We start from the raw sequence: 25162 nt of genomic DNA on the forward strand, positions 1-25162 counted from the left end.
GCTTCCTTCCTTTCCTTCCTGGTCTCCTACTCCATTTCTAATACCTCTCCTCTCTTTTCCCCTCTGGTAGAAGTCTTAGTTGTAATATTACCTCTTCAGGATTTGTCTCTAATTCCTAGGCAAAGGCCTTCTTCTGCAAAATAGCAGATAAGCTTAATAAATTATTAATAGAAGAGTTGAACGTTTTTCTTCCTGGGTTCTTTGATGAAGCAGTTATCATTCATGTAGATTTTAGTTCAGGTGTAACACAGGTTTAATATCCCAGTAGGGGAGAATAGAGAGATAAGAAACTTTGTTCTCTCACAATGTCATTGTTCTCTCTCCCTCTCTGCTTTCCTGTCATCATATTTAAGAATTTCTCTTGGTTTCCTGGTGGATTTAGAGATGCCATCTCTGAGGAATTATGCTAACCCACCAGGGAATCTTCTGAGCTCAGAAATAGGAGGGGCCAAACCCATCCTTGCTCCTTAACTTTCTATATTTTTCCAACAATTTATATATATATATATATTTTCTGTAGTTGATCAAGAGTTGAAGGGTGGTAGCATGTGGAAGGGAGCATTCCTTCTATTTAGCATTTCGGGATGCTTTAGACATCTGTGGTTAAACATGGCAGTGTCCTGCCCATTGTCTCCTCTTCAGAATATTCAACTGACCTTCAAGATCATGAAATAGTGCAGCTTGGGGATCGAAAATAGTAGCTTGGCTTAAGAACTGCTTCAAAAACAATGATTCTGTGATCCTTGGCAGAAGCCAAGACATTCCTCTCACGTATGGATGACCAGATTATTAACCTGATGTTTATTCAACAGACAAATCAAAAGATATTTGAGATAATATTTTTCTTCCTTAATTTTCTTCCCTAATCTTGTTTTTCCAACAAACAGATTTTGCCATGTTTCGATAAGGATTGTTTTAATATCGGCGTCATAGTTTGATTAATGTACATGATTCAGCCTTGTTTTTCCTTTTTAATTTTCTGTTTTGTTTTCTTTTGTGTTTGTGTCTGTATGTTTTGTTTTTAAACAGATGTGGGAAGAGGCCATCACCTTGGGCAAAGAACTCGCTGAACAGTACGAAAACGAGATGTTTGATTATGAACAGCTCAGTGAGCTGCTGGTAGGTCTCTGTGCCCTCCCATTTACATGCATCCTGGCTTTTCTGGCCTCTCTCTCTGCATTTGAACATTGGAATTCTCATGCTGGCCACCACAGTATGCTGTCTGCAGACCGGTGTCTTCCTGACCTCTAAGCTAATCCTTTCCTGAAAGCACATGTGGCTCAGCTCTGGGGGAGGAGGTTTTGGGCCTGAGCCCCTTGCCCCCTCTTCCCAGTTGTCTCTGAACAGCCCTGATTTTCCAGATCTGCCATTGCACCATTGGTAGTGGATTGTTGACATGCTCAAGAATAATCACTTGTAACAGCTTTCAGTGCTCTGTCTGCTCTAATTCAAGTGTTGGGATTTATGTGTTCAAATGTTGTCTCCCCACTAGGCTGTAAGCTCTTTGAAGGCAGGGATGGTTTGGAGTTTTTTTTCTCTCTGTTTTTGGGGGCGCTTTGTGCTTGTATCTCTTTTCAGCACCAAGGACAGTTCTGGGCACGTAAACCCTTAAGGAACAAATTATAGGCGATTTTTGCTTTAATTAAAACAAGCAGTTGTTGTGCACCCAATGTCTGTGATAGGTTTTGGGGATATCAGGATAAAAGTTAAGCGGACCCTGACCCCAGCGTGCTTCCATTCTCCTAGAGCAGGGGTCCTCAAACTGCGGCCGCAGGCCAGATACAGCAGCTGGGGACAATTACCCCCCTCACCCAGGGTTATGAAGTTTCTCTATTTAAAAGCCCACAAAACAAAGTTTTTGTTTTTACTATAGTCCGGCCCTCCAACAGTCTAAGGGACAGTGAACTGGCCCCCTATTTAAAAAGTTTGAGGATCCCTGTCCTAGAGAGAAGCCACATGTTGGCAGCTCGGAACGTGCCTGTTGTTTCCTCAGCAGGAGATGGGCTGAGCTTCTCTGAACAGGTATTCTGCCTTCATTTATATAAAGTCCCCAGGATCCAAGAGTCAGTTCTATACTGGACAACCGATCTCTCAATCAGGATGCAGTGTTGACTGACTGATTGAAGGATGAGGAGCTGCTTTCAAGTTAGGGCAGGAAAGACTCTGTTCTTTAAAAGTCCTCTCCTATTAATACTGTATGCAGCGTTCCTGCTAGGCCAATTTTCCCCAAAACCAAAGCTTTTCAGCCAAAGGAAAAACTATTTCCTTTGACTTTTCTGGATAGCTCTGTTTTTTTCATGATGGAAATATGAAGATAGTAACTTTAAGCATAAGTGTCCCTGCTCCCATGAATTAGTTCTGTGACATGAGTCAAGGGTCCTCCGGCAGGCTGTGGGTGGGTAGAGGGCCACAGGAAGAACAGATTCAGAACAGGAAGAACAGGTTCAGAAACCTGAAGCTAATGTTTTGTTCTTAATCTGAAAATGTTTTTGATGTTTTTCTTGCAGAAAAAACAGGCCCAGTTTTACGAAAGCATTGTCAAAGTGATCAGGCCCAAACCAGACTATTTTGCTGTTGGATACTATGGACAAGGATTTCCCACGTTCTTGAGGGTAAAAAGGAAAATACCTTAATTACAATGAATGAAAATGCCCCTTCCTCCTCAAAAGGGATTCCAACTCTGACTTGGTTCAGTGTGCGATGGCCAGCCTGTTGGTGCTGAAATGGGGACATGTTTCTGAGTTTATTTCACTGGTTATTGCAGACCCCTTTTGAGTCTTGTGATCATTTTGCCTTTAATTTCACAGAAAATAATTTTGCTTCATAGACAGTCTTCATCTGCCCCAAAATCAAAAGTTGCTTCCACAACCATGTCTGTGGATCTCTCCCTTTTTTTCTTTTTTGTTTTTTTTTTTTCTTTTGGATTGTCTTCTTACTTACTTCTCATTCTCTTTCATTTCTCTCATCTTTCAACATTTCTTTCTGCTTTTCTTTCTTTATTCTTCTCTCTCTTATTTCCTCTTTGTCCTTTTCTTTTTCTTCTCTCTGTCTCTCTCTTGCTTTTTTTCTCTGTGTCTTCTTCCTCTCACTCTTTCTCCTTTTTTCTTTTCTATTTTCCTTTTTTCATTCTTTCCCTCATTTTCTCTCTCTTCTTTCCTTCTTTCTGTTTTCCCTCTGTATCATCTTACCTTCCATATTTCTTTTTTCCTTTTCTTTTCTCATTCTTTCCCTTCCTTCTTTCCCTCCCTCCCTCCTTCCTTCCTTCCTTCCTTCTTCCTTTCTTCTTTCTTTCTTTCCCTTCCTTCCTTCCTTCCTCCCTCCTTTTCTTCCTTTCTTCTTTCCTTCCTTTCTTTGTTTCTTTTTTCCTTCCTTTCTTTCTCTTTCTTTCCCTTCCTTCCTTCCTTATTCCTTCCTTCCTTCTGTTTATGTTTCCCTCACATTTCTTTGGATAGTTACTTACAGACACTGCTTTTCAGATCCAAGATTTTCTGCTTTCAGAAAGCAATTGAAGAGTCCTCATGGTCATGAAAAGATCTGTACTACAATTGTACGGGATTGTTCAAGCTACCAGATTCAGTAATTCTGTGATTCACTAGAGGTTGTGGGGTTGATCTCTAAGAATTTCTATTAGAATTCATCAACACTAGAGCCTTCTATCCCAGAACAAATTCTTTCCCTCTCAGAATTCTCAGAAATGATGAGGCCATTTTGTAAAGGATGCTCTTTTGGCCTGGGCCAGCCAGTTGGAGGAGGTTTTATGTAGTCTTCATTTTCTGGGTGACTCCATATTCTGTCCCCACTTTCATGAAATCCCTCTCGATAATGCCTGTTTTCCAGTCCCTCCAACTTGTCTCTTACTGTGAGCCTCTTCTGCTTCTACGGAAACACCGTCCAAAGGGAGCAGTTGATCAGAAAACTTGAAGCTGAACAGGTTTGCCCCAAAGTAATTCAATAAAAGATGGCAGGAGATTTCTAAGAGGCAGCCTCCAAATTGGAAATGTGTTTGAGGTGAATACTAATCCTCGAAAATTGGAAGAGAAGATATACGCCCGGCTCAGGATAGAAGTCATCAATAACTTCCGTGAGAAGTCTCGGGCTGTGATTGGCTGTAAATCTTGCCCCTCGTACACTCATTTCTAATGGAGTGCCCTCTGCCCCTGTGGACAGTTATCTGGCCATGATTTAAAGCCGGTGAGTTCAGCCCTGTGGAAAAATGATTATCCTGGCGTCACAGGAGAGACAGCAACCGGTCCTGAATATTGGAAGGAACGGCTCGAGGGCCGACGAGTGAGCAAGTGACATATTTACACACCGGCTCCGAGCTGAGCTTGCACAGCGTGGGGTCCCTGCGTGAGCTCGAGACTGCTAGGAAGGAAAGCGAGTTTAATATTGAACAGCCTCTTCCTCCTCTGCTAAATTACTCGGTGTTCCTGCAGAGATGTGCGCCTAATGCTTCCCAAATCCCGGCTCCCACGCACAGGTCAGGGGTCAGTTTGTCAACAGCATTAGCTCTTCAGACAAATCAAACATGCTCATATTTAGTCATTCGTTCATTGCTGAGAGGAAACAGGCCCGGGGGAAAACAAACAAGCAGCTTATCCTGCATCTGAGGCGTCCTCCCCCCAAAAGAATTGTTCTTTCCCCACATCTTTCCTCATCCTTGTGTTCTCCACAAAAGAGAAACGTGGAATTTTTTTGTTTGTTTTGTTCTGTTTGCCTTTGAAAGGAGGAGGGAGCCTCCCTGAACAAAGTGTAATCAACACTTGGAGAAAATGCTTTTGAGGCTTTTCGTGTTAATAATGACGTTGTCGGGCCTTTCTTTTTTTCTGGCAAGAAGCCCAATGAGCGCAGAGCATTTTCCTATTTGCCCCAAATGATATTTTTGTATTGGCAAACCTTACGCAGAGTCTCTGAAAGGGCCAGATCTCCCCACTTGTAGGCTAAGCCCGCTTGGCTGGTACCGGCGTTGCCGCTTTCTGAAAAGGATACGAGCCTGGCGGTCGGGCATTGTGCTAAGTGCTGGTGTTAGAAAAAATGGCAAAAGTCCATCTTCCCCAAGCTCATGGGAGAGGGAACATACAAGCCAGCTCCAGAGCTGGTTTACAAGAGAAGGCTTGAGGGGGAGAATGGCTTCCTGGAGAAGAACCTTCCTGGGTTTAAGCCCCACTCTGGTACGGGGGGAGTCACTTTCCCTCTGAGCCTCAGTATACCTCTTTGGCATGGGTATGGCCCAGATTCCAAGGCCCTTTCTCTGGTTTTCACTCTTGATTGAGAAAGTCCCTCTGTCCCTTCCACAATGGGTGGGTATTCCAGCAACAGCCAGCCACCCACTCCCACCGTCTGGAGCGAGGCGTTTCCTCCGGCGGTGCTGGAGAGCTGGGTTCGGGGCAGGCTGGCCTTCTGTGGGGTGAATTGTTTGCCAACTTTTCCTTGCTGCTCATATTTGACAAAAGCCACTCTTTCTAGGGCAAAGTTTTCATTTATCGGGGAAAAGAGTACGAACGCCGGGAAGACTTTGAAGCCAGGTTATTGACCCAGTTTCCCAACGCCGAGAAAATGAAGACCACGTCTGCTCCGGGAGATGACATTAAGAACTCTCCTGGCCAGTGTATCCTTCCGGGGTTCGGGGTTCGGGGTTCAGTCCCAAGACATCCGCCAATGGGGTGCCCTTTGCCTTCTTGGCTTTGTTCCTCCTTAACCGTTCCCCTCAGACATTCAATGCTTCACTGTGAAGCCCAAGCTTGACTTGCCACCCAAATTCCACCGACCCGTTTCTGAGCAAATTGTGAGGTAAGAAATTCCCCACCTAACGAGGCTCTTGTGGGGAAACTTCCAGGGTTTATTTTTCTGAAGGGAAACTGCACGGTTCTCCACCCACCACTACGCAAGCATCCCCATCTCCTTGGGAGAAAAAATAATGGTGTCAGCCAAGTAGTCAGAGTCAGCAGGGACCGTGAGTCCCTGCCTCCGGGAAGCCGGGGCAGGAGCCGCGGGAGCAGCTCTGCACTGTACGGTGCTCATCTCTTTGTCCCAGAAAGAGGGAGGACACTTAAGCTTCCCTCCAACACGTTAAATGCAGATTTATATACTCTGGTCTGGGCTCCAAATCAGAGGTAGCTTTTATTCTTCTATCCATGGACTCTCCTTCAAGGACCTTATGTCTTACTTGAGCTGTATAAGTATAAAAAACATAAAGAGCTAAACAAAGAATTAATGAAGGAGCTCGGAGAGGGACTCCCATCTCAGAGTACCAAGAAGGACTTACTGTGGGAGGGGCCTGAAGCTGAGCCGACACTAAAAGCTGTCAGAAAAGGTGCTCTTTGCAGGTCTCGGTTGGGCAAAGCAACATTCTCTCTTCCGTGGTACCCGGGGTGAACCGGTGGCCAGACTTTGCTGACAACCGCTTTCTCCTCCTCCTGACGCTCGGGAGCTACTTTTTGCCCATGAAATTCAATATTGTTTCTTTTATCTATTGTTAAAAGCAGTAATGGAAGTAAAACTGGATGTCATGTTTATTTATAGGCGGTTGTTTTCATAAATCATAAAACTTAAGCTTTCGCACAATTTACTCAGAGTGAAGCAATAAGCAAATCGCGAAGCACACAGTCTGCTAAAATATTTATCGTTGGCTTGGGGAGCGCCACTGCGGCTTGGGGCGCTTGTTCATAAATCCCGGCCCCTCCCTGGGCACGTGTGGGCAACTGTGATTAAAACATGTGCTTTGGGGAAGGGAAAAACGAGAGTGATTTTTCCCACTTCAGGACCGTGTTGCTATTTGTTGAATCGTATTTTGCACTTCCTCATTTATTTGAGGCATTTAAAAAACAGAAACAATTATTTTGGAGTCACGGGCCTCTCCTCCACCCTCTTGCTCCCATTGCTCATTAGCCCCTGTCTCTGCTGCCCGCCCAAGGCTGAGCTTGAGGCGGAGGGAGAGGGAAACTCCCAGCTGAGTCGGGCTGTCAGAAGGAGCGTGGAGTCCCTCCGGGGTGCAGAGAAATGGCCAAGTGGGCCCGGGTCGTTCTGTTTGGCCGCGGCCTGTGAGTGTCTGCCGCCTGGGAGTCCACGGGGCCTGGCTTCTCCCTTAACGGATTTGTCCTGTGTCTCCCCAGTTTCTATCGGGTCAACGAGGTGCAGAGGTTCGAGTACTCCAGACCGATCAGGAAAGGAGAGAAAAACCCCGATAATGAATTTGCGGTAAGGAACAAAACCCCCTGCCTCCGAAGGTCCGGGAGAAGGGCCCAGAGGCCCCGAGAAAGCCGGGTCAGGAAGCTGGGCTGCAGCCAGAGGAGCCGGGTTCCAATTCTGCCTTCCCCGCTATCCAGGCTCCTCAGCCATAAAGGAAGTGGAGTCGGCGGCCTTGGAGGCCCCCTCTCAGCTCCCAATCTGGGATCCTGTGGCTCTTTCTGAGGGGGGATTAGCACTGGACAGCTGAATGGGGCTCCCCCCAAACTTTGTGAAGCATTTCGTGGGATTTAGAGCCAGAAGGGACTCGGGGACTCACCTATGGAAAAGCAGAGGCCAGAGAAATGTCCGGGGAAGGCCCTCCCCTTCCCCAAGCTGGGCAGGAGCCCGGGCCCGCCGCCAGGCCGGCCTCACTGGATTCCCCTGGGTGTCCTGAGCCATCCCTGGGGGCTCCAGGGCCCCAGGACACGGGCACTCCTGGCCTCCGGGCCCCCTTGGCAAGCCCGGAATAGTGGTCACAGCCAGGAAACCCGGGCTTCATAAGCGGGCTCCTTTCTGGAGCAGGAGGGTCTCCCTCATCGGGACACATGCCTCGGGCTCCATTTCTCCATGGCCTGGTGACAAAGACCCCACCACTGTCAGCAGTGGGACCCCCGCCCTCCCAGAAGTGGTGGAGAAGGCTGGGGGCCTGCGGGTGGGTCCCAAGGGGGCTCCAGTGTTAAGTCAGACATCCCCCTGCTCATCCCGACTTTGGGCACCCCAGCAGCACCAGTAATGATAGAACCTGACCTGAGTTATCCCCATTTTGCAGATGAGATAACTGAGACTGATGGCAGTTAACGCTCTGCCCTTTTTTGCCTTGTTTTCCCGGTGACGGCTCCGCCGGCATCTCCACCATCCTCGATGTACTCCCGCTAACGTTTCCTTTCTTCTTTTCCCGTGACCCGCACAGAACATGTGGATCGAGAGGACCATTTACACCACAGCCTATAAGTTACCTGGCATCTTACGGTGGTTCGAGGTCAAGTCCGTCTTCATGGTAAGGCACCCCCGGCCCCGCCGACTCACGGGCTGGAGCCTTCCAGAACCCGCCCCTTCCGGACCTGCTGGGTCCAAGCATACTGAAGGTGCTTAATGAATGCTTACTCGATCGAAGGGATCAAATCAGTGCAATCCCAGCTCTCTGGAAGCCATAAATTAGCCAGGAAAAGGCCTTTTCCCACTGGGGATTGCCCGCCCTCCCCTCGGGAGCTGGTCGCGCTTTGTTGCCGCTTTGGGGGCCGGGGCCAGCAGGAGCCGCTGACGATGGGGAAGTCACCGGCCGTGGACGGGGTTGGCCGACGGGGCAGAATGGGGCGCTGTGAGGGGCTCTGGGGATTTCCCCTCATTCATAATGATCCCGACAAGAGGAACCCGACTGGGAACCGGCCGAGGTCTGCGAGCTGCTGGGCCTGGGCTTGGGCTCCGAGGGAGCTGCCCTGGGTCTGTGGCCCGTGAGCCTCCCCTGCCCTGGGGGCACAGGCCTTCCCCTGAGACCCGGCCCACGGGAGAGCCCGAGTGGGGATTTGTGCGGTGACCCCGGAGGAAGAGACCCTTCCTGCACAAATCCCCCTAATGGCCGGCCTGCAAAAGCCCCGTAATCGGGGATCATGTTAGTCAGGCGCGGGAGAAGCTTAGTGATGCCAGGGGAGAGGGAGGGGGAGGGGGCCTGACCTCTGGGGAGAGCCGGCCAGAGCCGGGTGCCAGGGCCGGAACCTTCCCGCGGGAGGGAGCCTGTCGGCCTGTGTGCTTGGTGCGGGCTCCGGGTGCGCAGGGGGGCCGGCCTTGGAGCTAGGACACTGACTCCTACTGGCCGGGGAGGCCCTGCCCGCAGGGGGCGCTCAAGCACCGCTGCTCCACGGTGACGGCCCTACCCAGGGAAAGCCCGGGGGTGCCCGGCCGAGCTTGCGTATTTGTCTGGGGGGAGAGTCCGGAGCCGCTCGGCCTCCTGCGTGAGGGGCTGAGAAGCTTGGATCCTACAGTCTTACCCAGAATGCAATTCAGAGTCCACCCCCTCCCCCACCTCATGGATGGCTCGCCTCTGGGGTCCTCTCCCCTCCCCAGCTCTTCCTCCATTGGGCCAGACCCTCCCCGGCTTCTAGTAGCTTCCACCACAGACAGAAGTGGAAGAAGAAAAAGGCAGCCCCAAATGGGGGCCCTTCCCCCCCAAGGAGCCCCAAGTCAGGGGCCCGAAGCAAGCTGAAAGCAGCGGCGGCCCCCCCACGTCTGACCACCTAATCAGGGCCCGCATCATTTGAATTGAAAATAAGGCAAGAAGAAGCCGCTAGATGATAATTAAAACAGGAGAATAATGTAATCAGCCGCAGGTTTGAGGCTGACATTCAGAAAGGCCTGATTATAAGTGGCGTGGGTGTGGGTGGCTGAGCGCGCTCTGCTCTGCGCTAATGAGGAGGGCAGGTGATGAGCTCCCCGCTCCTGGGCACCGGCGGCAGCCAGAACCCCCTCCTCGGCCCCCTCGCTGACGATGGCTCCGGCTCGTCCCCTGCTCCCTCACCCCCAGCTCCCCATCTAGGGGGCACCTTCCGTATTCTCAGAACAAACCGGGATTCTTAAAAGTTGTCTCCCGACCTTTCCCAAACAGTCTATTAATAATGATGACGTCTCTCGGAGCTCTAAAGTGTGTCCTTGGCCAGGTTTGGGGCCAGGGGCCGGGTTTCACTGGCTGGGACCCTCCCCCTCCCCAGAAAACTCCCTCCAACAGCAGGAGGCTGGCACTCAGCCGGATCGGGCCAGACTTAGCTGCTCTACAGTCCCACAGCCTGGTGGTTAGGGAGCCGGACATGGCAGCCGGGAGGGCCTGACCAGGACCTCAGCCTCTAGGCCGTTCTGAGAAAGGTACTGCAGGCCCCGGCCCCCAGGCCGTTCTGAGAAAGTTGATGCAGGCCCCGGCCCCCAGGCCGTTCTGAGAAAGGTGCTGCAGGCCCCCTACAGGGGGAAACCGAGGCTCTGGGAACTGGGCCAGAATCACTGATGCAGACAAAGAAAGGCCCCTCCCAGCCCCAAGCCCAGTCACCTACTGAAGAGCCAAAGGTCCAGTGAGGTCTGGGTCCAGACTGAAATGGCCTGTCCCCAACTCAGCGAGGTCACTCCTGGAGTGGAGGAGCCTTTCCAGCCTCCCTCTGATTGGGAACAGCCCTTTCTGAAAAATGATTTTAAAAAAATAGATTGGAACAGCTCAAGCCTCCCCAGCAGGAACCGAGATGCATCGCTTCCAAGCTAACTCAGGATGGGGGAGCAGGAGGAAAGCCGGACCTTGGGACCGGGAGAAATTGTGCAGGGAAAACTCAGTGAGCCCCGAGCCAGGATCCAGTCCCAGAACTGGCAGATTCCGGACTGCTAAACGATCCGGATGCATGAGTTCTCTCAATTTTAAATCGATTATTGATTTAGTAATTAAATGCTATTAGTATATAGTTACATGTTATGTTATATAACTTATTATATATAACTATATAATAAATGATAAAACATATAATAATTAGTCGTCAGTAGTGGTGATGCTGTTGGTGAAACAGCCTGATGCTGTCAGATGCAGGATTGGGGCGACATTTAAGACGTTGTGAGCGGCTCTCACAGTCACTGCGCAGAATTCAGGCTGGGGACGTGCTGGACAGAGGCTGGAGCTGGAACCAGGGAAATCTAGACCGAAATCCCCACCGGCCCTTCCTGTCTCTGCCTCTGGGGGGGGGTCTCGCCCCCCTCGGCTTCACTTTCCTCCTCGGGGAGCCCCAGGTTCCTCGTGTGTTGGAGTTCTTGTTCTTCTTTAAAATATTATAAAAGTTCTCTCTGGGTGCCTTCCCTGGAATCAGGATTTTGTCGGTCCCTGTTCGGGCGCCAAAATGTTGTGATCTTCTTCCCAAATGCAGCCAGGTGATAAAAGTTCAGATCTTTTATTATCTCCACTATAGCCTGGTTAGCTTAGAGGTCTATCCCTCTGCTTGGTTCCAAGAGCTCCCTCCAAATGTCGCCAAATCCAAAGGTCTGGTCCTTCAGCCTCTGCCTCTGCTTTCTTCAGCCTCTGCACCAGAGTGCTCCTCTCCAGTCCAGCTGAACTCTCTTCTGCGACCAGCCAGCCAAGTGAAAAATATTCTTTCTTGCCTTGCCTCGGAGAGAGAGCTTCTGGCATAATTCTGCTGAAATCTGACCGAGAGCCTCTGTCTGTTTCTTTTATACAAGAGGAATGAATTGTGGGATAAGAGAGAGAGGGATTATGGGTTTTCTCCCATAGTGCTCTCTGGCCCAAAGAGCTTCAAGGGAGGTGTGAATTCCCAAAGTTACAAAGTTTACTTTGTGAAGATGGCATACTTGTGAACTCCAATGAGTAAAGGTGCAAACACAAGCATTGTACTAATCAGTTCTACTTAGTACCTTGTTTCAGGTTCTGCCCAAAACATCTTCTTGTAAGATTAGATCAACTCTAATTAGTTAGCAGTTTGTAAAGATTCCAACACTCGGGGAATGCCGCCTGCCGCCCTTGGCACACTGTAGGCGCTTACTAAATGCACGGATGACCGGATGGGTCAGTCCCAGAATAGATGGTGGCATTGTAGGGAGACCCAGATCAGGGAACGAGCCCCGGATGCTTCGAGAACCTCCCTGAAGGCCGCACTCCGGCTCCGGAGGAGGGGGGTCCCCTTTTCCTCCCTGGGGTGCTGAGGACCAGAGAAGCCCTCACTTGACCCACAGCCTCCTTCTTGCTTCCTTTCAGGTGGAAATCAGCCCTCTGGAGAACGCCATCGAGACCATGCACCTCACCAATGACAAGATCAACAGCTTGGTCCAGCAGCACTCCGGGGACCCCAGCCTCCCCATTAACCCCCTCTCCATGCTCCTGAACGGCATCGTGGACCCCGCCGTCATGGGCGGCTTCACCAACTACGAGAAGGTGGGCGGAGATGGCGCTGTCCAGGGCCTTCCCGGGGCCAGAACCGGGCTTCGGCTTCTCCGAGTCTGTCCGGGGAGGCCGGCTCCTTCTCCACGGCTAATTGTGCCATCTTTGCAGCCCGGGCCTGGGAGGAGAGCCGCCCAAAACGTAGCGAGAGGGGGTCCTGGGCCGGTCCCCTTCCGCCCCTCAATTAGCCTCCACGGCTAATTGTGCCCCCAGCCCCCATCGCTGAGACTAGAAGTCTCTCTGGGCTTGTTCCATCCCTGACCAGGCCCCCTGCCCGCTAAAGCCCCCTCCCTGGCTCCCCGGCACCCCCAAAATAGTGGGTCCTCAGCTGCCCTGCAAAGCCCGGGACTCTGGATCCCCCCTCTGCTCCCAGTCTTTATGCCTTCCTCCCTCATCTCCCACCTTTGTCTTTGTCCAGTTTCCTCCCTTGTCCGGAGGGGGCTCCCTTCCCAGCGGAGCCCGTCCAGTGCCCCCCACCGCCTTCAGAGCTCAGCTTGGGCAGTGGCCCCACGGGGGACGGCCCCCCGATTCCTTAACTGCTTCTTCAAGCTTAACTGCAGTAGCTTTGTGTCTCCTTGGGATCCTCGTCTGCAGGAAGGGTCCTCGGGGCCTCCCTGTCCATTCCCTTTGTTCATGCAGAGGAGGCAGAGGCCAGAGAACAGGGCCAGGGAGCCCGGAAGGCAGCCCCCCCCCTCCAGGGTCCAAGCAGGCAGCCCCCCCATGGGCCTTCTCCTTGCCCTCTCCTGGGCTAACCTCGCCTTTGTGGTGCCGTGTTCATCACCATCTGACCAGATTTTTCCTGTTTGGGGGCTTTTGCCAGGACTGGAAGAGGGTCCTTGGGCTCCCAGCCGCTGTCTTCATCAGAGCCTTTTAAACAATCCGCTAGTCCCGATTTCTGAAGTGACCAGTGTCCCCTCCCTCCCGCAGGCCTTCTTCACGGAGAGGTACATGCAGGAGCACCCGGAGGACCACGACAAGATCGAGAAGCTCAAGGACCTCATCGCCTGGCAGGTAAAGGCACCGGGCGCCTCTAGGGGCAGGTCCAGGGCGGCGTTCTGTTTACCTGAAGGGAAAAACTGCTGGAGTCCGATAATCCTAGGCCTGAAGCAGGGGGCCCCGCCCAGCTGAGTTTGCTCCCCAAGCCCTTCCTACACCCTGTGGCCCCCACGTTCTGGCTGACTCTGGGGGGACATGGCCGAGGCCCTGGTTGATTTGCCAGCTGCCTTTTCTCTGCCTCCCTCCTGCCCCCGTTTTCGCCCCCGTTTTCGCCCCTGCTGCCGCCGGGGGCACGGTCGGTCGGGAAGGTCGGTGGGGAAGCTCAGCCGCACTGCTCACATGTCTTTCAGATTCCGTTTCTGGCCGAAGGCATCAGGATTCATGGGGAGAAAGTCACCGAGGCGCTGCGGCCGTTCCACGAGCGCATGGAAGCCTGTTTCAAGCAGCTGAAAGAGAAGGTTGAGAAGCAGTACGGCGTCCGGACCATGGTGAGTGGGCGGGAGCGGCCTTAGCGTCGGGGTCCCCTGCGGCAGAGTGCGGGAAGTAGCCAAGGGTGGTTTGGGGAGGGAGGGGCGCGCCGGCCCTTGGCGGAGAGGGAGACCGGCTGGTGGATGTCTGCTCGGGGTGACCCCCTGCTGCTGTGACTAAAGCGGGGGATGGACGGGGGCAGTTCCCGGCCCCCTCTCGGGCCATCCTCGGAATCCGAGCTGGGGGACTCCGGCGGCCGTCCGGGCTCACCCCTCTGCGGCCCATGTGACCAGCTCAGCGAGCCCGGCCCTGCATCCACGGGGACTCTGCCCCTCCTGTTGGAGACGGTCCGTTTTGTGAGAGCTCTTAGTGTGAGAAAAATGGTCCTTCAAAAAAAATCCATTTCCACACAAAGACAGTTTTCCGCGTTCGGTTTTTGTGAGGTCTGGAGCTCCACGGTTTTCTCGTCCCTCCTCCTCCCTCCCAGGGAGCAGACGGTCTGCCACAGGTCACACCCGGCCGCCTTCCTCCCACCCGGTCTGAGCCCCGCTCTGTGCCTTGGACCCGCCGCTCTCCGGTCTGGGCTCCTGCGGGAGAAGAGCCTGGGACGACTTTGCTGACACTCAGAGACGGCTCCCCCGAGGCTCCCAACTCCAGGCTGACGGCTCCTCAGCGTTATCCCGATTAATCATCTCGTCACTTAATCAGCCCATCAGTCAAAAAGCATTTATTAAGCCTCTACTGTGTACCTGGAGCTCCGCTGGCCATGGGAGGTGGCGCTTCTCTGCTCACCAGGTGGACGTTTGTTGTCCCCTCTGCTGGTAGAGAGAGTCTTCTTCCTGACCTCTTGAAGTCGTGGCTTCCTTCGAGACTGGGACCCGGCACCCCGAAGGAGGCAGAGGCCTTTCTGCACCCCCCGAGCCGCCCTGGCCTAGTGCGCCCTCCAGCCTCCCCTGCCTCTAGGGACGAGGGTCCCAGAACACAGGAGGGACCAAGAAACCCTTTCAGTGTCTCCTGCTCGTGATCAAGCCACATAATCTCTGGGCTCGTGATCAAGCCACGTAATCTCTGGGTCTGTGAATAAGCCACGTAATCTCATGTGGGCCAGATCCAGCCCCCTGCCCACATGAGTGGGTGGGGCCAAAGGTGGCAGGGGTCGGGGGTGAAAGGAAGCCGAGGTCATTAAGGGTCCAGGATCAGTTTCCAGGGAACCAAGACTTTGGGTTGGTGGTCTTTGCTCTGGACCCGATGCAGCCCCGAGCGGCCAAATAAAAGCTTCCTGTCCCAGCTGGCGGGAACCCTAAGGAGTAAAAACGCAGAGTGGGTGAGAAGTGCTGAGGCTGCAGACCCCCTTCTGACTTCTCTTTCCCAGGGGTGATTTTCCGTAAGTGCCCGTCATTGAAAGAAAAATGATACCATTTTTGGGAACTCATCAATAGTCATGTGATCGGAAGGAGAATTTTTTTTTTAATATGGACGTAGAAATGGAACCGAAGCTGACTCTCGCAGGGGGCTCCCCTATTGCAGTTCTCCTGCACCTTCTCCTGCATTTCTTGGGGCACACAGTGGGTGTTTTATGCTGAGTGGAAAGGAATTGAAACCACCAGATCATCAATATTAACCACATCCAATGACACACAATGTTGTCAAAGAAAGAGTGGAGAATTTCCCTTCGGGCTCCCTCGGACACAGGGCTGCTGATTTGCCACGGAGGCTTGCCAGGCTTGTAGAGCTTTATCATCCGGCACAAAGACTCATTCTTTTTTTTTTTTTTTTTATTTTAAATTTTAAAATTCTTTTCTTTAAATTTTTAATATTAGCTTTTTGTTTTCAAAACAGATGCAGAGATCATTTTCAACATTCGCTCTTGCAAAACCTTGTGCTCCAAAGTTTTTCCCTCCCTTCCCCGCCTGTCCCCTGGGTAGCAAGTAATCCATTATAGGTTAAACATGGGCAATTTTTCTAAACATGTTTCCACATTTAAAAGATTTATCTTTTCGGGGGAAATGTCTGAAGGCCCTCGTGTGTGCAGGGCCCGTCTCAGGGGCAGGATGGGAAGCTGGGGCTAAATCTAGTCTGGCTGCCCGAAAGTAACTTGTTGCATAAAGTTGGACCCTTCCCTCAGAAGCCTTGGGGTCGGAGCCCCCGGCCCCTGACAGTGATTTTAGCCCGACTTGGATCCTCGATGATCTCACCTGCAAAGCGGGCGCTCCTGCCGTCTCTACAGCTGGGGGCCGCTGAATATTGGGGCGAGAGCTGCTTTGAGGGAACTGAGTCAGCCCCGCTGGGCTCCGGACGACTGCAGGAACAGCAGGAAGGGCGGCCCGGGCCGGGAGTCCCTGGACACACCAGGGCTGCAGCTTGGGAAAAGGCTGACCCCTGAGTACTAACAGATGGCCGTCCAAACGTAGTTATTGAGTGGAGAACGTGCATGAGAAGAGTCTCTGCTTCCGGCTCCAAAGCTCTTTTCCATGTGGTTTCGGCTCAGCTCTGGGTCTTGGTGGTTTATGTGGATGAGAAACATTCAGAGAAAAAGAATCGGGAGCGGGGGCCGCGGGGCAGACCCGAGGTTCCCTCCGGCACCCGAGCTCAGCCCCTCTCCGCAACTGCAGCCTTGGGGAGTCCCCAGGGCCCCGAGGGGGAGGTTACTTGTCCAGTCACACAGGCAGGGAGTGCGCAAGGGGAGTTTGGAGCCCCGGACTCTAACCACTGCCTGGCGGCTCTAACCACTGCCCAGCGGCTGTGGCCGCTGCTCACGCCCTGAACCTCTCGTTGCAGCCCTCGGGAATGGATGACCGCCGAGGAAGTCGCCCGCGGTCTATGGTGCGCTCCTTCACCATGCCCTCCTCCTCCAGGCCCCTGTCGGTCGCTTCCGTCTCTTCGATGTCCTCGGACAGCACCCCTTCCAGACCCGGCTCCGATGGGTAAGGGCGGGGGCGGGCGGGGGCGGGCGGGCGAAGGGAGGCTGGGGAATGATTGCTCGGCAGCAAGACTGAGAGGGTCATGGGCGGAGCTGGGGGGCTCTGCCCGGCCCCAGGCTGGCAGTCAGGAGGGAAGGCTCCTAGCCCTGTCCCACCGGGCAGCGGGCGGCCCTGGCCAGGACTGACCCTCCGGGAGTGTCGCAGGGCCTTGGCACCCGATCCCTCTGGTTAGACCTCTGAGGCTCACGTGGCATAGGATCCCCCTAGGGCATCATGGCCCCCACGCACACCTGACCAGCCCCTGTAGCTTTCCGCCATGGGTCTCTTGGAGGCTCCGCCCGGTGCTCCAGTTCTAAGTGGTCTCTGAAGCCTGGAGATGGTTCGTCTGGGTTTCTGAGCCCGAGTGTGCCCTGGCCCTTTGTGGGAGGTGGAAGGTGATTGTGCCAGGCTGGCTCTGGCCCGGCCCCCGAGGCTCTCCGGGGAAAGTGCCCGCCAGCCCGGGGTCGCCTGCCAGCCTGGGGTCCCTCACCTCGCACCAGCGCATCCACGCTCCATTTCCACTCTCCTTACTGTGCTCCAGGCAGCCTCCCTTTGACACACCGGGCTGGCATCCCCTGCCTTCTGTGCCCGTGGGGCACTCCCCATGGAGGGCTGGCTTTGACCCTCTGCCCCACTGCCAACCCGAGCTGAGCACAGAAGTGAGGGGCAGACACTGGGCTGCCCTGCTCTGCTTTCAGCAGCTTTGGGGCCCTTGTACACCCTCAGGGCACCCCCACTTAGAGACTTAGAGCTGGCAGGTACCCAGGCCCTCAGTGTTAGAGGTGGGGAAAGGCTCAGAGGGAGGATCCAGGGCAGCGAATCACCTGACTCCAGCCGTCAGGCTTCCAGCACGGGCCCTGCCCCGTGGGCTCCCACTCTCGGCTCGAGTGACCGAAATCTCCAGGGCCCCAAGGGTCAACCCCAAAACCCTGGAAAGGCGAGCGACAACGGTGTCCCAGCATGCATTTTATTGTGCAGAGACCAAGGTTTGTTAGGTGAAAATGACAATAGGAAGAAAAGAAATCAAAGGGTGCGATGTATGTCATATTATCAATATCATATCATATGAATAACAATTATTCATCATTAGTGTTTATGTAGCGCTTTACTTCTATTATTTCATTTTATACTTACAACAACTCTAGGAGGGGTGTTATTATTATCCCTATTCTACAGCAAGGCAACTGAGGCTGAACAAGGTTAAAGGCCTTGCCCAGGGTCACACAGTTTGAATTCAGGCCTTCCTGACTTCCCAGCATTCTGTGCCACCTCCAGGGCCCCAAGGGGGTTAAAATCCTTCTCCCTTCAAAGTCTGGGCCTGGGGCCAAAGGGACCGCAGCTCCCGGGGGTCCCCAACAACAGCCGCAGCACTCGGCCCCGTGCTTTTTGCTCAGGCTGCCCTTTGTTTTCACCATCAGGGCCTTACCCGCTTTCCCCCCAAAGATGAGCCCATGTGACCACGTGAAGACTCCGTGCACTGATCATTACCGGCCACTTTGCTAAAAACCAGTTTAATTCCAGCCTCCCCTGGACAAGCCAGGCGAGTGCTAAGTTGTAATTGGGCAAAAGAACCTAGAAACACGATTTGGTGATTGAGAGAAACCCCTGGGTGCCGATGTCTTGGCGATGGGGAGACATTTGGAGAAGAATGGGTTCAACCCAAAAAGCCCGTCTGCAGCCCCCTCGGCCCTTCTCCCAGGGACACTTTCATGTAGCCTTTACCAGAAGCCGGGCTCGATTTCATGGGCTGCCTTTTGTTCGCCCTGGGAGCCATCCCTCTGGCAAACCTTCCTCCCCATGGGCCCATGATGCCAGGGGTCAGAGGAAAACAAAAGGGCATCCTGCCTGTCACCTCCCCGTGGGGCCCACAATGCCAGAGGTCAGAACAGTAAAAGGGCATCCTGCCTGCCCCCTCCCCTTGGGGCCCACGATGCCAGAGGTCAGAACAGTAAAAGGGCATCCTGCCTGCCACCTCCCCTTGGGGCCCACGATGCCAGGGGTCAGAACAGTAAAAGGGCATCCTGCCTGCTACCTCCCCTTGGGGCCCACGATGCCAGGGGTCAGAACAGTAAAAGGGCATCCTGCCTGCCACCTCCCCTTGGGGCCCACGATGCCAGGGCTCAGAACAGTAAAAGGGCATCCTGCCTGCCACCTCCCCTTGGGGCCCACGATGCCAGGGGTCAGAACAGTAAAAGGGCATCCTGCCTGCCACCTCCCCTTGGGGCCACGATGCCAGGGCTCAGAACAGTAAAAGGGCATCCTGCCTGCCACCTCCCCTTGGGGCCCACGATGCCAGGGCTCAGAACAGTAAAAGGGCATCCTGCCTGTCACCTCCCCTTGGGGCCCACAATGCCAGGGGTCAGAACAGTAAAAGAGCATCCTGCCTGCCACCTCCCCTTAATGGGCATCCTGCCTGCCACCTCCCCATGGGGCCCACGATGCCAGGGGTCAGGACCATGAAAGGGCTTCCCGTCTAGGCATTTGCCCACATGTGAGAAGGTCAGACCACAGTCCTGCTCTCATGGCACTCCCACCAAGCCGGTCAACATTGCACAAGGCCGACTGCCTCCATGACTGACTTGTCCCCAGAATCAGTTCTTAGCCTGATTCATTAAAATTGAGCTTTTTAATCTAAAAATTTGGGGGGGAAACCCAGAAAGAGCTGCCTCCTGGGGCCCAAGATGTAAGAGTAAGTCTCAAGTCGACAGACAGGGAGGACCCCACTGGTCTTCCCTGAGAGCCCGGGGCCTTAAGTGCACCAGCCAGCCACTCTCTACCTACAGGACTTGGGACCTCACTTCCTCTTACAGCCCATGAGGGGCTTCGACCGCAAAAGCCTCCCCAACTCTCAGGAGCCCCCTCTCAGGCCGGCCCTCAAGGCACTTCCCTTCTCCTGGGAAATCTGGACTACAGTCCCTGCTCTTTCCTCCACACTGGCCCAGGGAGAGTCAGCGCCTTTGGGGCACAGGGAGGCCTGGAAGGAAGAAAGCTGTTTGGAGCCTCAGCAAGGCTCACGTCTGCCTCTGGAGCTAGAGGCCACGTCTGGGGGTCCCACAGACCCAGAGCGGACAGGGTCCTGAGGGAGTCTGTCCAACAGGAGGAGGTTCAGAGAGCTTCAGACTTAGGGCAGGAAGAGGGGCCACATGGACGCCTCCCCTCATTTGCAGATAAAGCAGTCACGTGACTAGGTCAACCAAGAGACAGAAGGGCGCTCGGGCTCCAGGCCCTCCAAGTCCCAGTCCGCCCAGCGTTCTCCTCCCCAGAGTCCAGCGTCTGGCCTTCTTCACCCTTCTGCAGCCTTCAGCTGTGGGATGACCATGGAATGGCCACTGCATTTGCAGTCCAGACCTGTGACTGCAGCCTCAGTGTCCCCTTCTGTAAAATGGAGGCCTTGGGTTCGGTGCCCTTCTGCCATCCTGTGCTTTTCCCCTTTCTCTCGAGCTTAGTCGTGGCCGAGACGTCACACTTCAGCAGAGCCAGGTGTGGGATGGGAAAATTAAGCCCAGATGTCCATGCAGAAAGGAAGAGAAAACATAGAATAGAGTTGTCTCTTCATCCACGTGGGGAGAGGGAGGAGAGTGCCGGATGTGGGCTCTTCATGCCCAGCCCTGCCAGCTGTGTGCCGCCAGCCAACACACGTCGCTCTGTGAACCTCAGTTTCCTGACCTGTAAAATTGAGATCTAAATACTTGCCCTCCCTGTCTCACGGGAAATTGGTGAGCAAAGAAAAATTTCAAAGAGAGCAGAAGTGGAAACTATTATTATCTAATTAAACGTGATGTCCCAAAAGGCCAAACTGGTGCAAGCAGGTAATTGTTAGCGACACAGACCCGCGGAGGGGAGGGTCACAAATTAAAGAAAAACTTTTATTTTGAATTTGGGTGAATTTTTCTTTCATCTAATAAACAACCTGTGAAGTTACATTTGTATGTTTAAAAAGAAAATACCTTTATTTTAGATGAAAGGAGCTCAAAAGTTCAAAAGAAATTAAATTCTTTTTTAGTCACTGCCTTTTAGCCGTGCTGTGTCTTAGCAACCATTCGAGGAGTGTTTAGTGCCCCCAACTCAGTATCCGACCTGAGGCAAAGCAGGATTCAAGAGGAACTAGATGAATGGCTTCTCACCACCCGGTCCATCTCCAGCAGATTTTTCAATGTCATTTGTAGATGCGTGTCTTGCATTCTCCCACGATTCAGGCCATCTCAAGTGCTCCCCATATTTGGGGCACCCAGGTAGCTACATTTGGCCGCACATCCAAGAGATCACAGATCCCTAGAAATAAATATCTGCAAAAGTGTTTTCCATTTTTTAAAGTCACTAACCTGCTAAGATGCCTCTTTGTGAAATCTGTCTTTCAAGAGGGAAGCTGATTTTCTCAGTGACTGAGAGGTATTACCGGTATGAATGTTGCAGAAATCAGGGTGGATAGCTGGATCGACAGTGGGTCAGTATCTACAGAATGCAGCTCTTCCTTCCTCCTGTGGTGGACCACACTGAGATACGGACTTGATTTTTTAAAATAAACTTTTCTTGGCATTTGTTTTTATATCACTTACCTTTCCCCAGTGGTTTCCCTCTCCATTCCCTCCACTTTCTACCCCAGTCCCTCTCTTACAACAACAACAACAAAAAAAAAAAAAAAAAAAAAAAAAGACCAGAAAGTTGATTGAAATCAATCAATCAACTCATCAGAAAAAATCTGGCATTGTATACATTATTTTACATCTCTCATCCTCTTTCTCTCTAAAAAAAAAAAAAAAAAGCAAGTTTTTCCCCCTATTCTTTGAGTCCATAAGATGTTTTATCCAATGCACTTAAATGCTGGGGTTTTTTTGTTTTTTGTTTTTTAGTTCTAGCTTCCATGTATTAAAACAGTTGGAGAGAGCAGGTTACATTTATAGATCAACCTTAAATGTCAAATTTATCATTACAGTGACAGATGGGGAGTCACAGTTAATATGTAGGTTTTCTTCATTTATTCAATTTTTTTCTCTCCATACATGAATTCAAGCTAATATTTCAGTAGAGCGGGCAACAATCAGACTTAGCAAGGATATGAAGATAAGCAAAAAGGAAAATAAATAGTCCCTATCGTCAGTGAGCTTATAGTCTACCAGACTATACACGTAACGGATCTGAAATAGTGTCTGGAAGCAAGGGGTATAGAAGATATAGGAAATGTAGAAATTCTCTTCTCTATTTGAGAAATGTGGCCTTTGTCAGAGAAACTTGATATAAATTTTTTTTCCAGTTTCCTGCTTTCCTTCTAATCTTGGCTGCATTGTTTTTGTTTGTGCAAAAACATTTTAATTGTATGAAATCAAAATTACCCATTTTCTATCCCATAGTGCTCCTTATCTCTTGTTTGGTTATAAATTCTTCCCTTATTCAGAAATCTGACTGATAAACTATCCCATTCTTCCCTTGTTTGCTTATATTATGTTTTAGGTATAAATCATGTCCCACTTTGACCTTATAAATATATATAGTATAAGATACAGGTCTCTTAACTAGTTTCTGATAAACTGCTTTCCAGTTTTCTCAACAATCTGTCAAAGAGTGATTTCTTGTCCCTCAGTCTTGGATCTTGGGGTTTGTCCAATGCTAGATTACCGTAGTCATTTACTGCAGTGGGTTGTGTACCTCGTTGATCAGTGTGTACACTGATGGTGGCGTGTAATCTTAACCCTAAGAGCAGACACCTCATGTGGCGAGCTGAGGTGTACGGCGCCTTACGTACATTATCTCCCTTGTGCCTCCTCGCCAGCTTGTGAGACGGCACTACAGGAACTGGACTCACGGATTTCAAGCAGGAGGGAACTTTGAAGATCATCGGCCTAACCCCTCATTTTATAGATCAAGAAACTGAGCGATTTGTCCACAATCACAATCAGTCAGGAAGGATTAATCGCTTCCTCTGGGCTGGGCCCTTGCCAGGTGCTAGAAATAGAATCCTTGCTCCTCAGAAGGAGCTTATATTCCACCGGGGAAGACCACAAATCTGTATCGTGATATATTTGGCACAGATATAAAGTTAATTTCTACAGAGCAGTTAAATAGAGGACAGCACCAGGACTGGGAGGGGTCGGGAAAGACAAAGAGGCGGTGTTTCAGGCAGAATTTGAAACCAGATCTGCTGACCCCATCCTCCATTCTGTGTTGTTGTAACTGTACCGCAAGATTTGCTGTTTTCAACCTGTCATCCCTAGGATTCCATATGATATTTCTTCTCATCAAAATCATCCCATCCTATAAGTCATTTCTCTCTCAGCTGTAACCATTAAGTCTTTAAACTGAATTTCGAGTGATTTTTGCATTTGGGGAAAAAAAAATCTGTCATCATTTGCTGTGTCGTAAATCTTTTAATTGATCGGAGTCAACTCTATTCCCTTTAGGTTTGTTCTGGAGCCCCTCCTGCCAAAGAAGATGCATTCGAGGTCCCAAGATAAATTGGATAAGGATGACCTTGATAAGGAGAAGAAGGACAAGAAGAAGGAAAAAAGGAATAGCAAACATCAAGAGATATTTGATAAAGAATTTAAACCCACCGATCTTTCTCTGCAGCCTTCGGAGGCAGTGATCCTCTCAGAAACGGTAATTTAAAAGGGGAAATGTCTCTTTGTGTTTCGCTGGCTGGTGTTTGGCATCTGCTTCAAACCCATTGGGGATTGAAAGAGGCGCTCGGGTAAATGAAGGTGAGAGTCTCACACGGGGCCTTTGGTCTGGGTTCCTAACCTGGCTCCGGCAGGATGGGGTGGGTCAGAGTCCCCAGAGCGCAGCCAAGTGCTTGATAAAAGCTCTGTGAGCCCGCAGGTAAAGCGATGGCGAGGGAGCCAGAGGGTCGGCCCTCGAGCTACTCTTCTGAGTCCGGCGTCAGTTCCCAGTCACTGAGCTTGACTTTGTTCTGCTTGCGGCTTCATCATCGAGCCGGACAAAGGCCTGTTTATCAGAGCTGTGGGTCGCCCCATGCTGAGGGTGAGCTGACACCTCGTGTAACAGAGTCAGGAACCAGAAAGAGCTTGACAGGTTAGAACAACACTCTTCTAAGGCAAAATGGGATAAGACTGGCTGTCAGATGTAAAGTTTGGTGCTGGAGTTACAGCAAAATCGACTTCACAAGGACAGCGCGTGAGCGCAGCTGCCAGCAGATCATGAAAGGCATCTGGGGGTGCTGGTGGACCCTGTGTTCGCTGGGAGCCAGCGATGCGATGTGGAAGCCGAGGGGCAGCTGCGATCTGTAGTTTCTGGGCTGTGGGAGGGTCTGCAACTGCACAGACCCCATCAGGAGCAGAGGGACGGCTCAGAAAAGAGCCGGAGGAGACAGCCTGGGCTACAACAAAGAACATCAGCCTTCCCCGTGACATGTAAGGGGCGTTGTGACGCGCCCAAGTCTCCCTATAATCAGTGACATCTGTGTTGGGCTTGGAAGTCTCCTTGCTGGGAAATCGAGGGGATGGACCCAGAGTGCAGAAGACAATGCTGTTCCCCAGGTAGGGGCAACAAAGGGGCTGGAGGGACTTATAGCTCCCTGCCTTTGTGCGTGGGAAGAACGGCCTCGGGAAGAGGTTTCTTTTGTTGAATCCCAAAATAAGCCCTGCCCAGAACAGAGTGGGCTTCCTCCGGGGATGACTTCCTGTCCTCGGAGATATTCGAGCAGAGCCCGGACAACCACCTGGCTGGCACGCCATAGCCCGATGGCTTGTTCGGGTGGGCTGAACGAGGTGGTCACTAGGTACGGAGCCAGTCTCATCCAGGAACTGCCTTCTCTCCCCTGAACTTAAAGCAGTGTGAGACGTGGGACAATCCATTAGATTATAAGCTCTTCCAGGGCAGGGGCTGTCTCTGCCTCTTTTGATCTCCCCAGCACTGAGCACTGGCACAGAGTAGGTGCTCCATAAGTACTTACTAATCGATTACTGATTGATGGAGTAGCGCCGGCTCCTGCTGGCCTCTCTGAGGGCGGGGTCTTTTGGCTGCCCTTCTGCCCGATCTGTTGCCTTTGTCCGCCAGCTTGGGGCGGTGGAAGGAGGGCTGAAATGTAGACTCCCCATGCTGCCTTCAGAGAAGTTACTTCGCTCTCGCCGCCCCATTTCCTTCTCTGCCAAATGGACAAGCGGCCGAAAGCTTGGAACTCGCGGTCCCAAGGTCAGACCGTCTCTGCCCCTCGCTCCCTGTGTGACTGGGACCCCAGGCCTCTGTTTCCCCTTTATGAAATCCAGACCCGCGGTCCTGGCTGAGCACCGGCTTCCTGTGGCTCCGTGTCCTTTATTCTGACCCAGCCCCACGCAAAGTGAGCAGAACGGATGGGAAGAAGTGGACCAAGAGTCAGCCTGTAGCTTTCAAAGCTGTCCTGCGGTCGGCTCTCCTTTCTCTGCCGTTTGCTGCCTCAGGCACTCCTGCTCTCTACCCAGTCCTTGCGGCCATTACTGCCCACCCTGTCCGGGCAAACAGAATGCAAGAAGGAGCCCTTGGAGCCGCAGGCCGGCCGAGCCAGTCAGATCGCTTGCGCTTTGTTCTGTTAGTTTGAGGGGAAAACTCTGGTAACTTCTGATCTTCAGCAAAATGAGAACTCCCAGCCGCCCTGTACTTTCCCCCTCCTGTG

The 25162-nt window shown here is 52.1% G+C and overlaps 1 protein-coding gene across 2 annotated transcripts in view; it reads left to right on the top strand.

Moving 5' to 3' along the window:
• The window catches only part of DOCK1 (dedicator of cytokinesis 1), a 467911-nt gene that overhangs the window by 432748 nt on the left and 10001 nt on the right, over positions 1-25162 (top strand). For both annotated transcript variants that reach the window (XM_051982706.1, XM_051982707.1), the window contains exons 39-49: positions 1030-1119; positions 2508-2612; positions 5467-5608; positions 5712-5790; positions 7113-7197; positions 8138-8224; positions 11954-12130; positions 13064-13147; positions 13483-13620; positions 16379-16524; positions 22956-23154. In XM_051982706.1, coding sequence (XP_051838666.1) covers positions 1030-1119; positions 2508-2612; positions 5467-5608; positions 5712-5790; positions 7113-7197; positions 8138-8224; positions 11954-12130; positions 13064-13147; positions 13483-13620; positions 16379-16524; positions 22956-23154 — 1332 coding nt within the window. The remainder of the gene's footprint in view (positions 1-1029; positions 1120-2507; positions 2613-5466; positions 5609-5711; positions 5791-7112; positions 7198-8137; positions 8225-11953; positions 12131-13063; positions 13148-13482; positions 13621-16378; positions 16525-22955; positions 23155-25162) is intronic.

The sequence above is a fragment of the Antechinus flavipes genome, chromosome 2 (genome assembly GCF_016432865.1).
Source record: "Antechinus flavipes isolate AdamAnt ecotype Samford, QLD, Australia chromosome 2, AdamAnt_v2, whole genome shotgun sequence".
Lineage (NCBI taxonomy): Eukaryota > Metazoa > Chordata > Mammalia > Dasyuromorphia > Dasyuridae > Antechinus > Antechinus flavipes.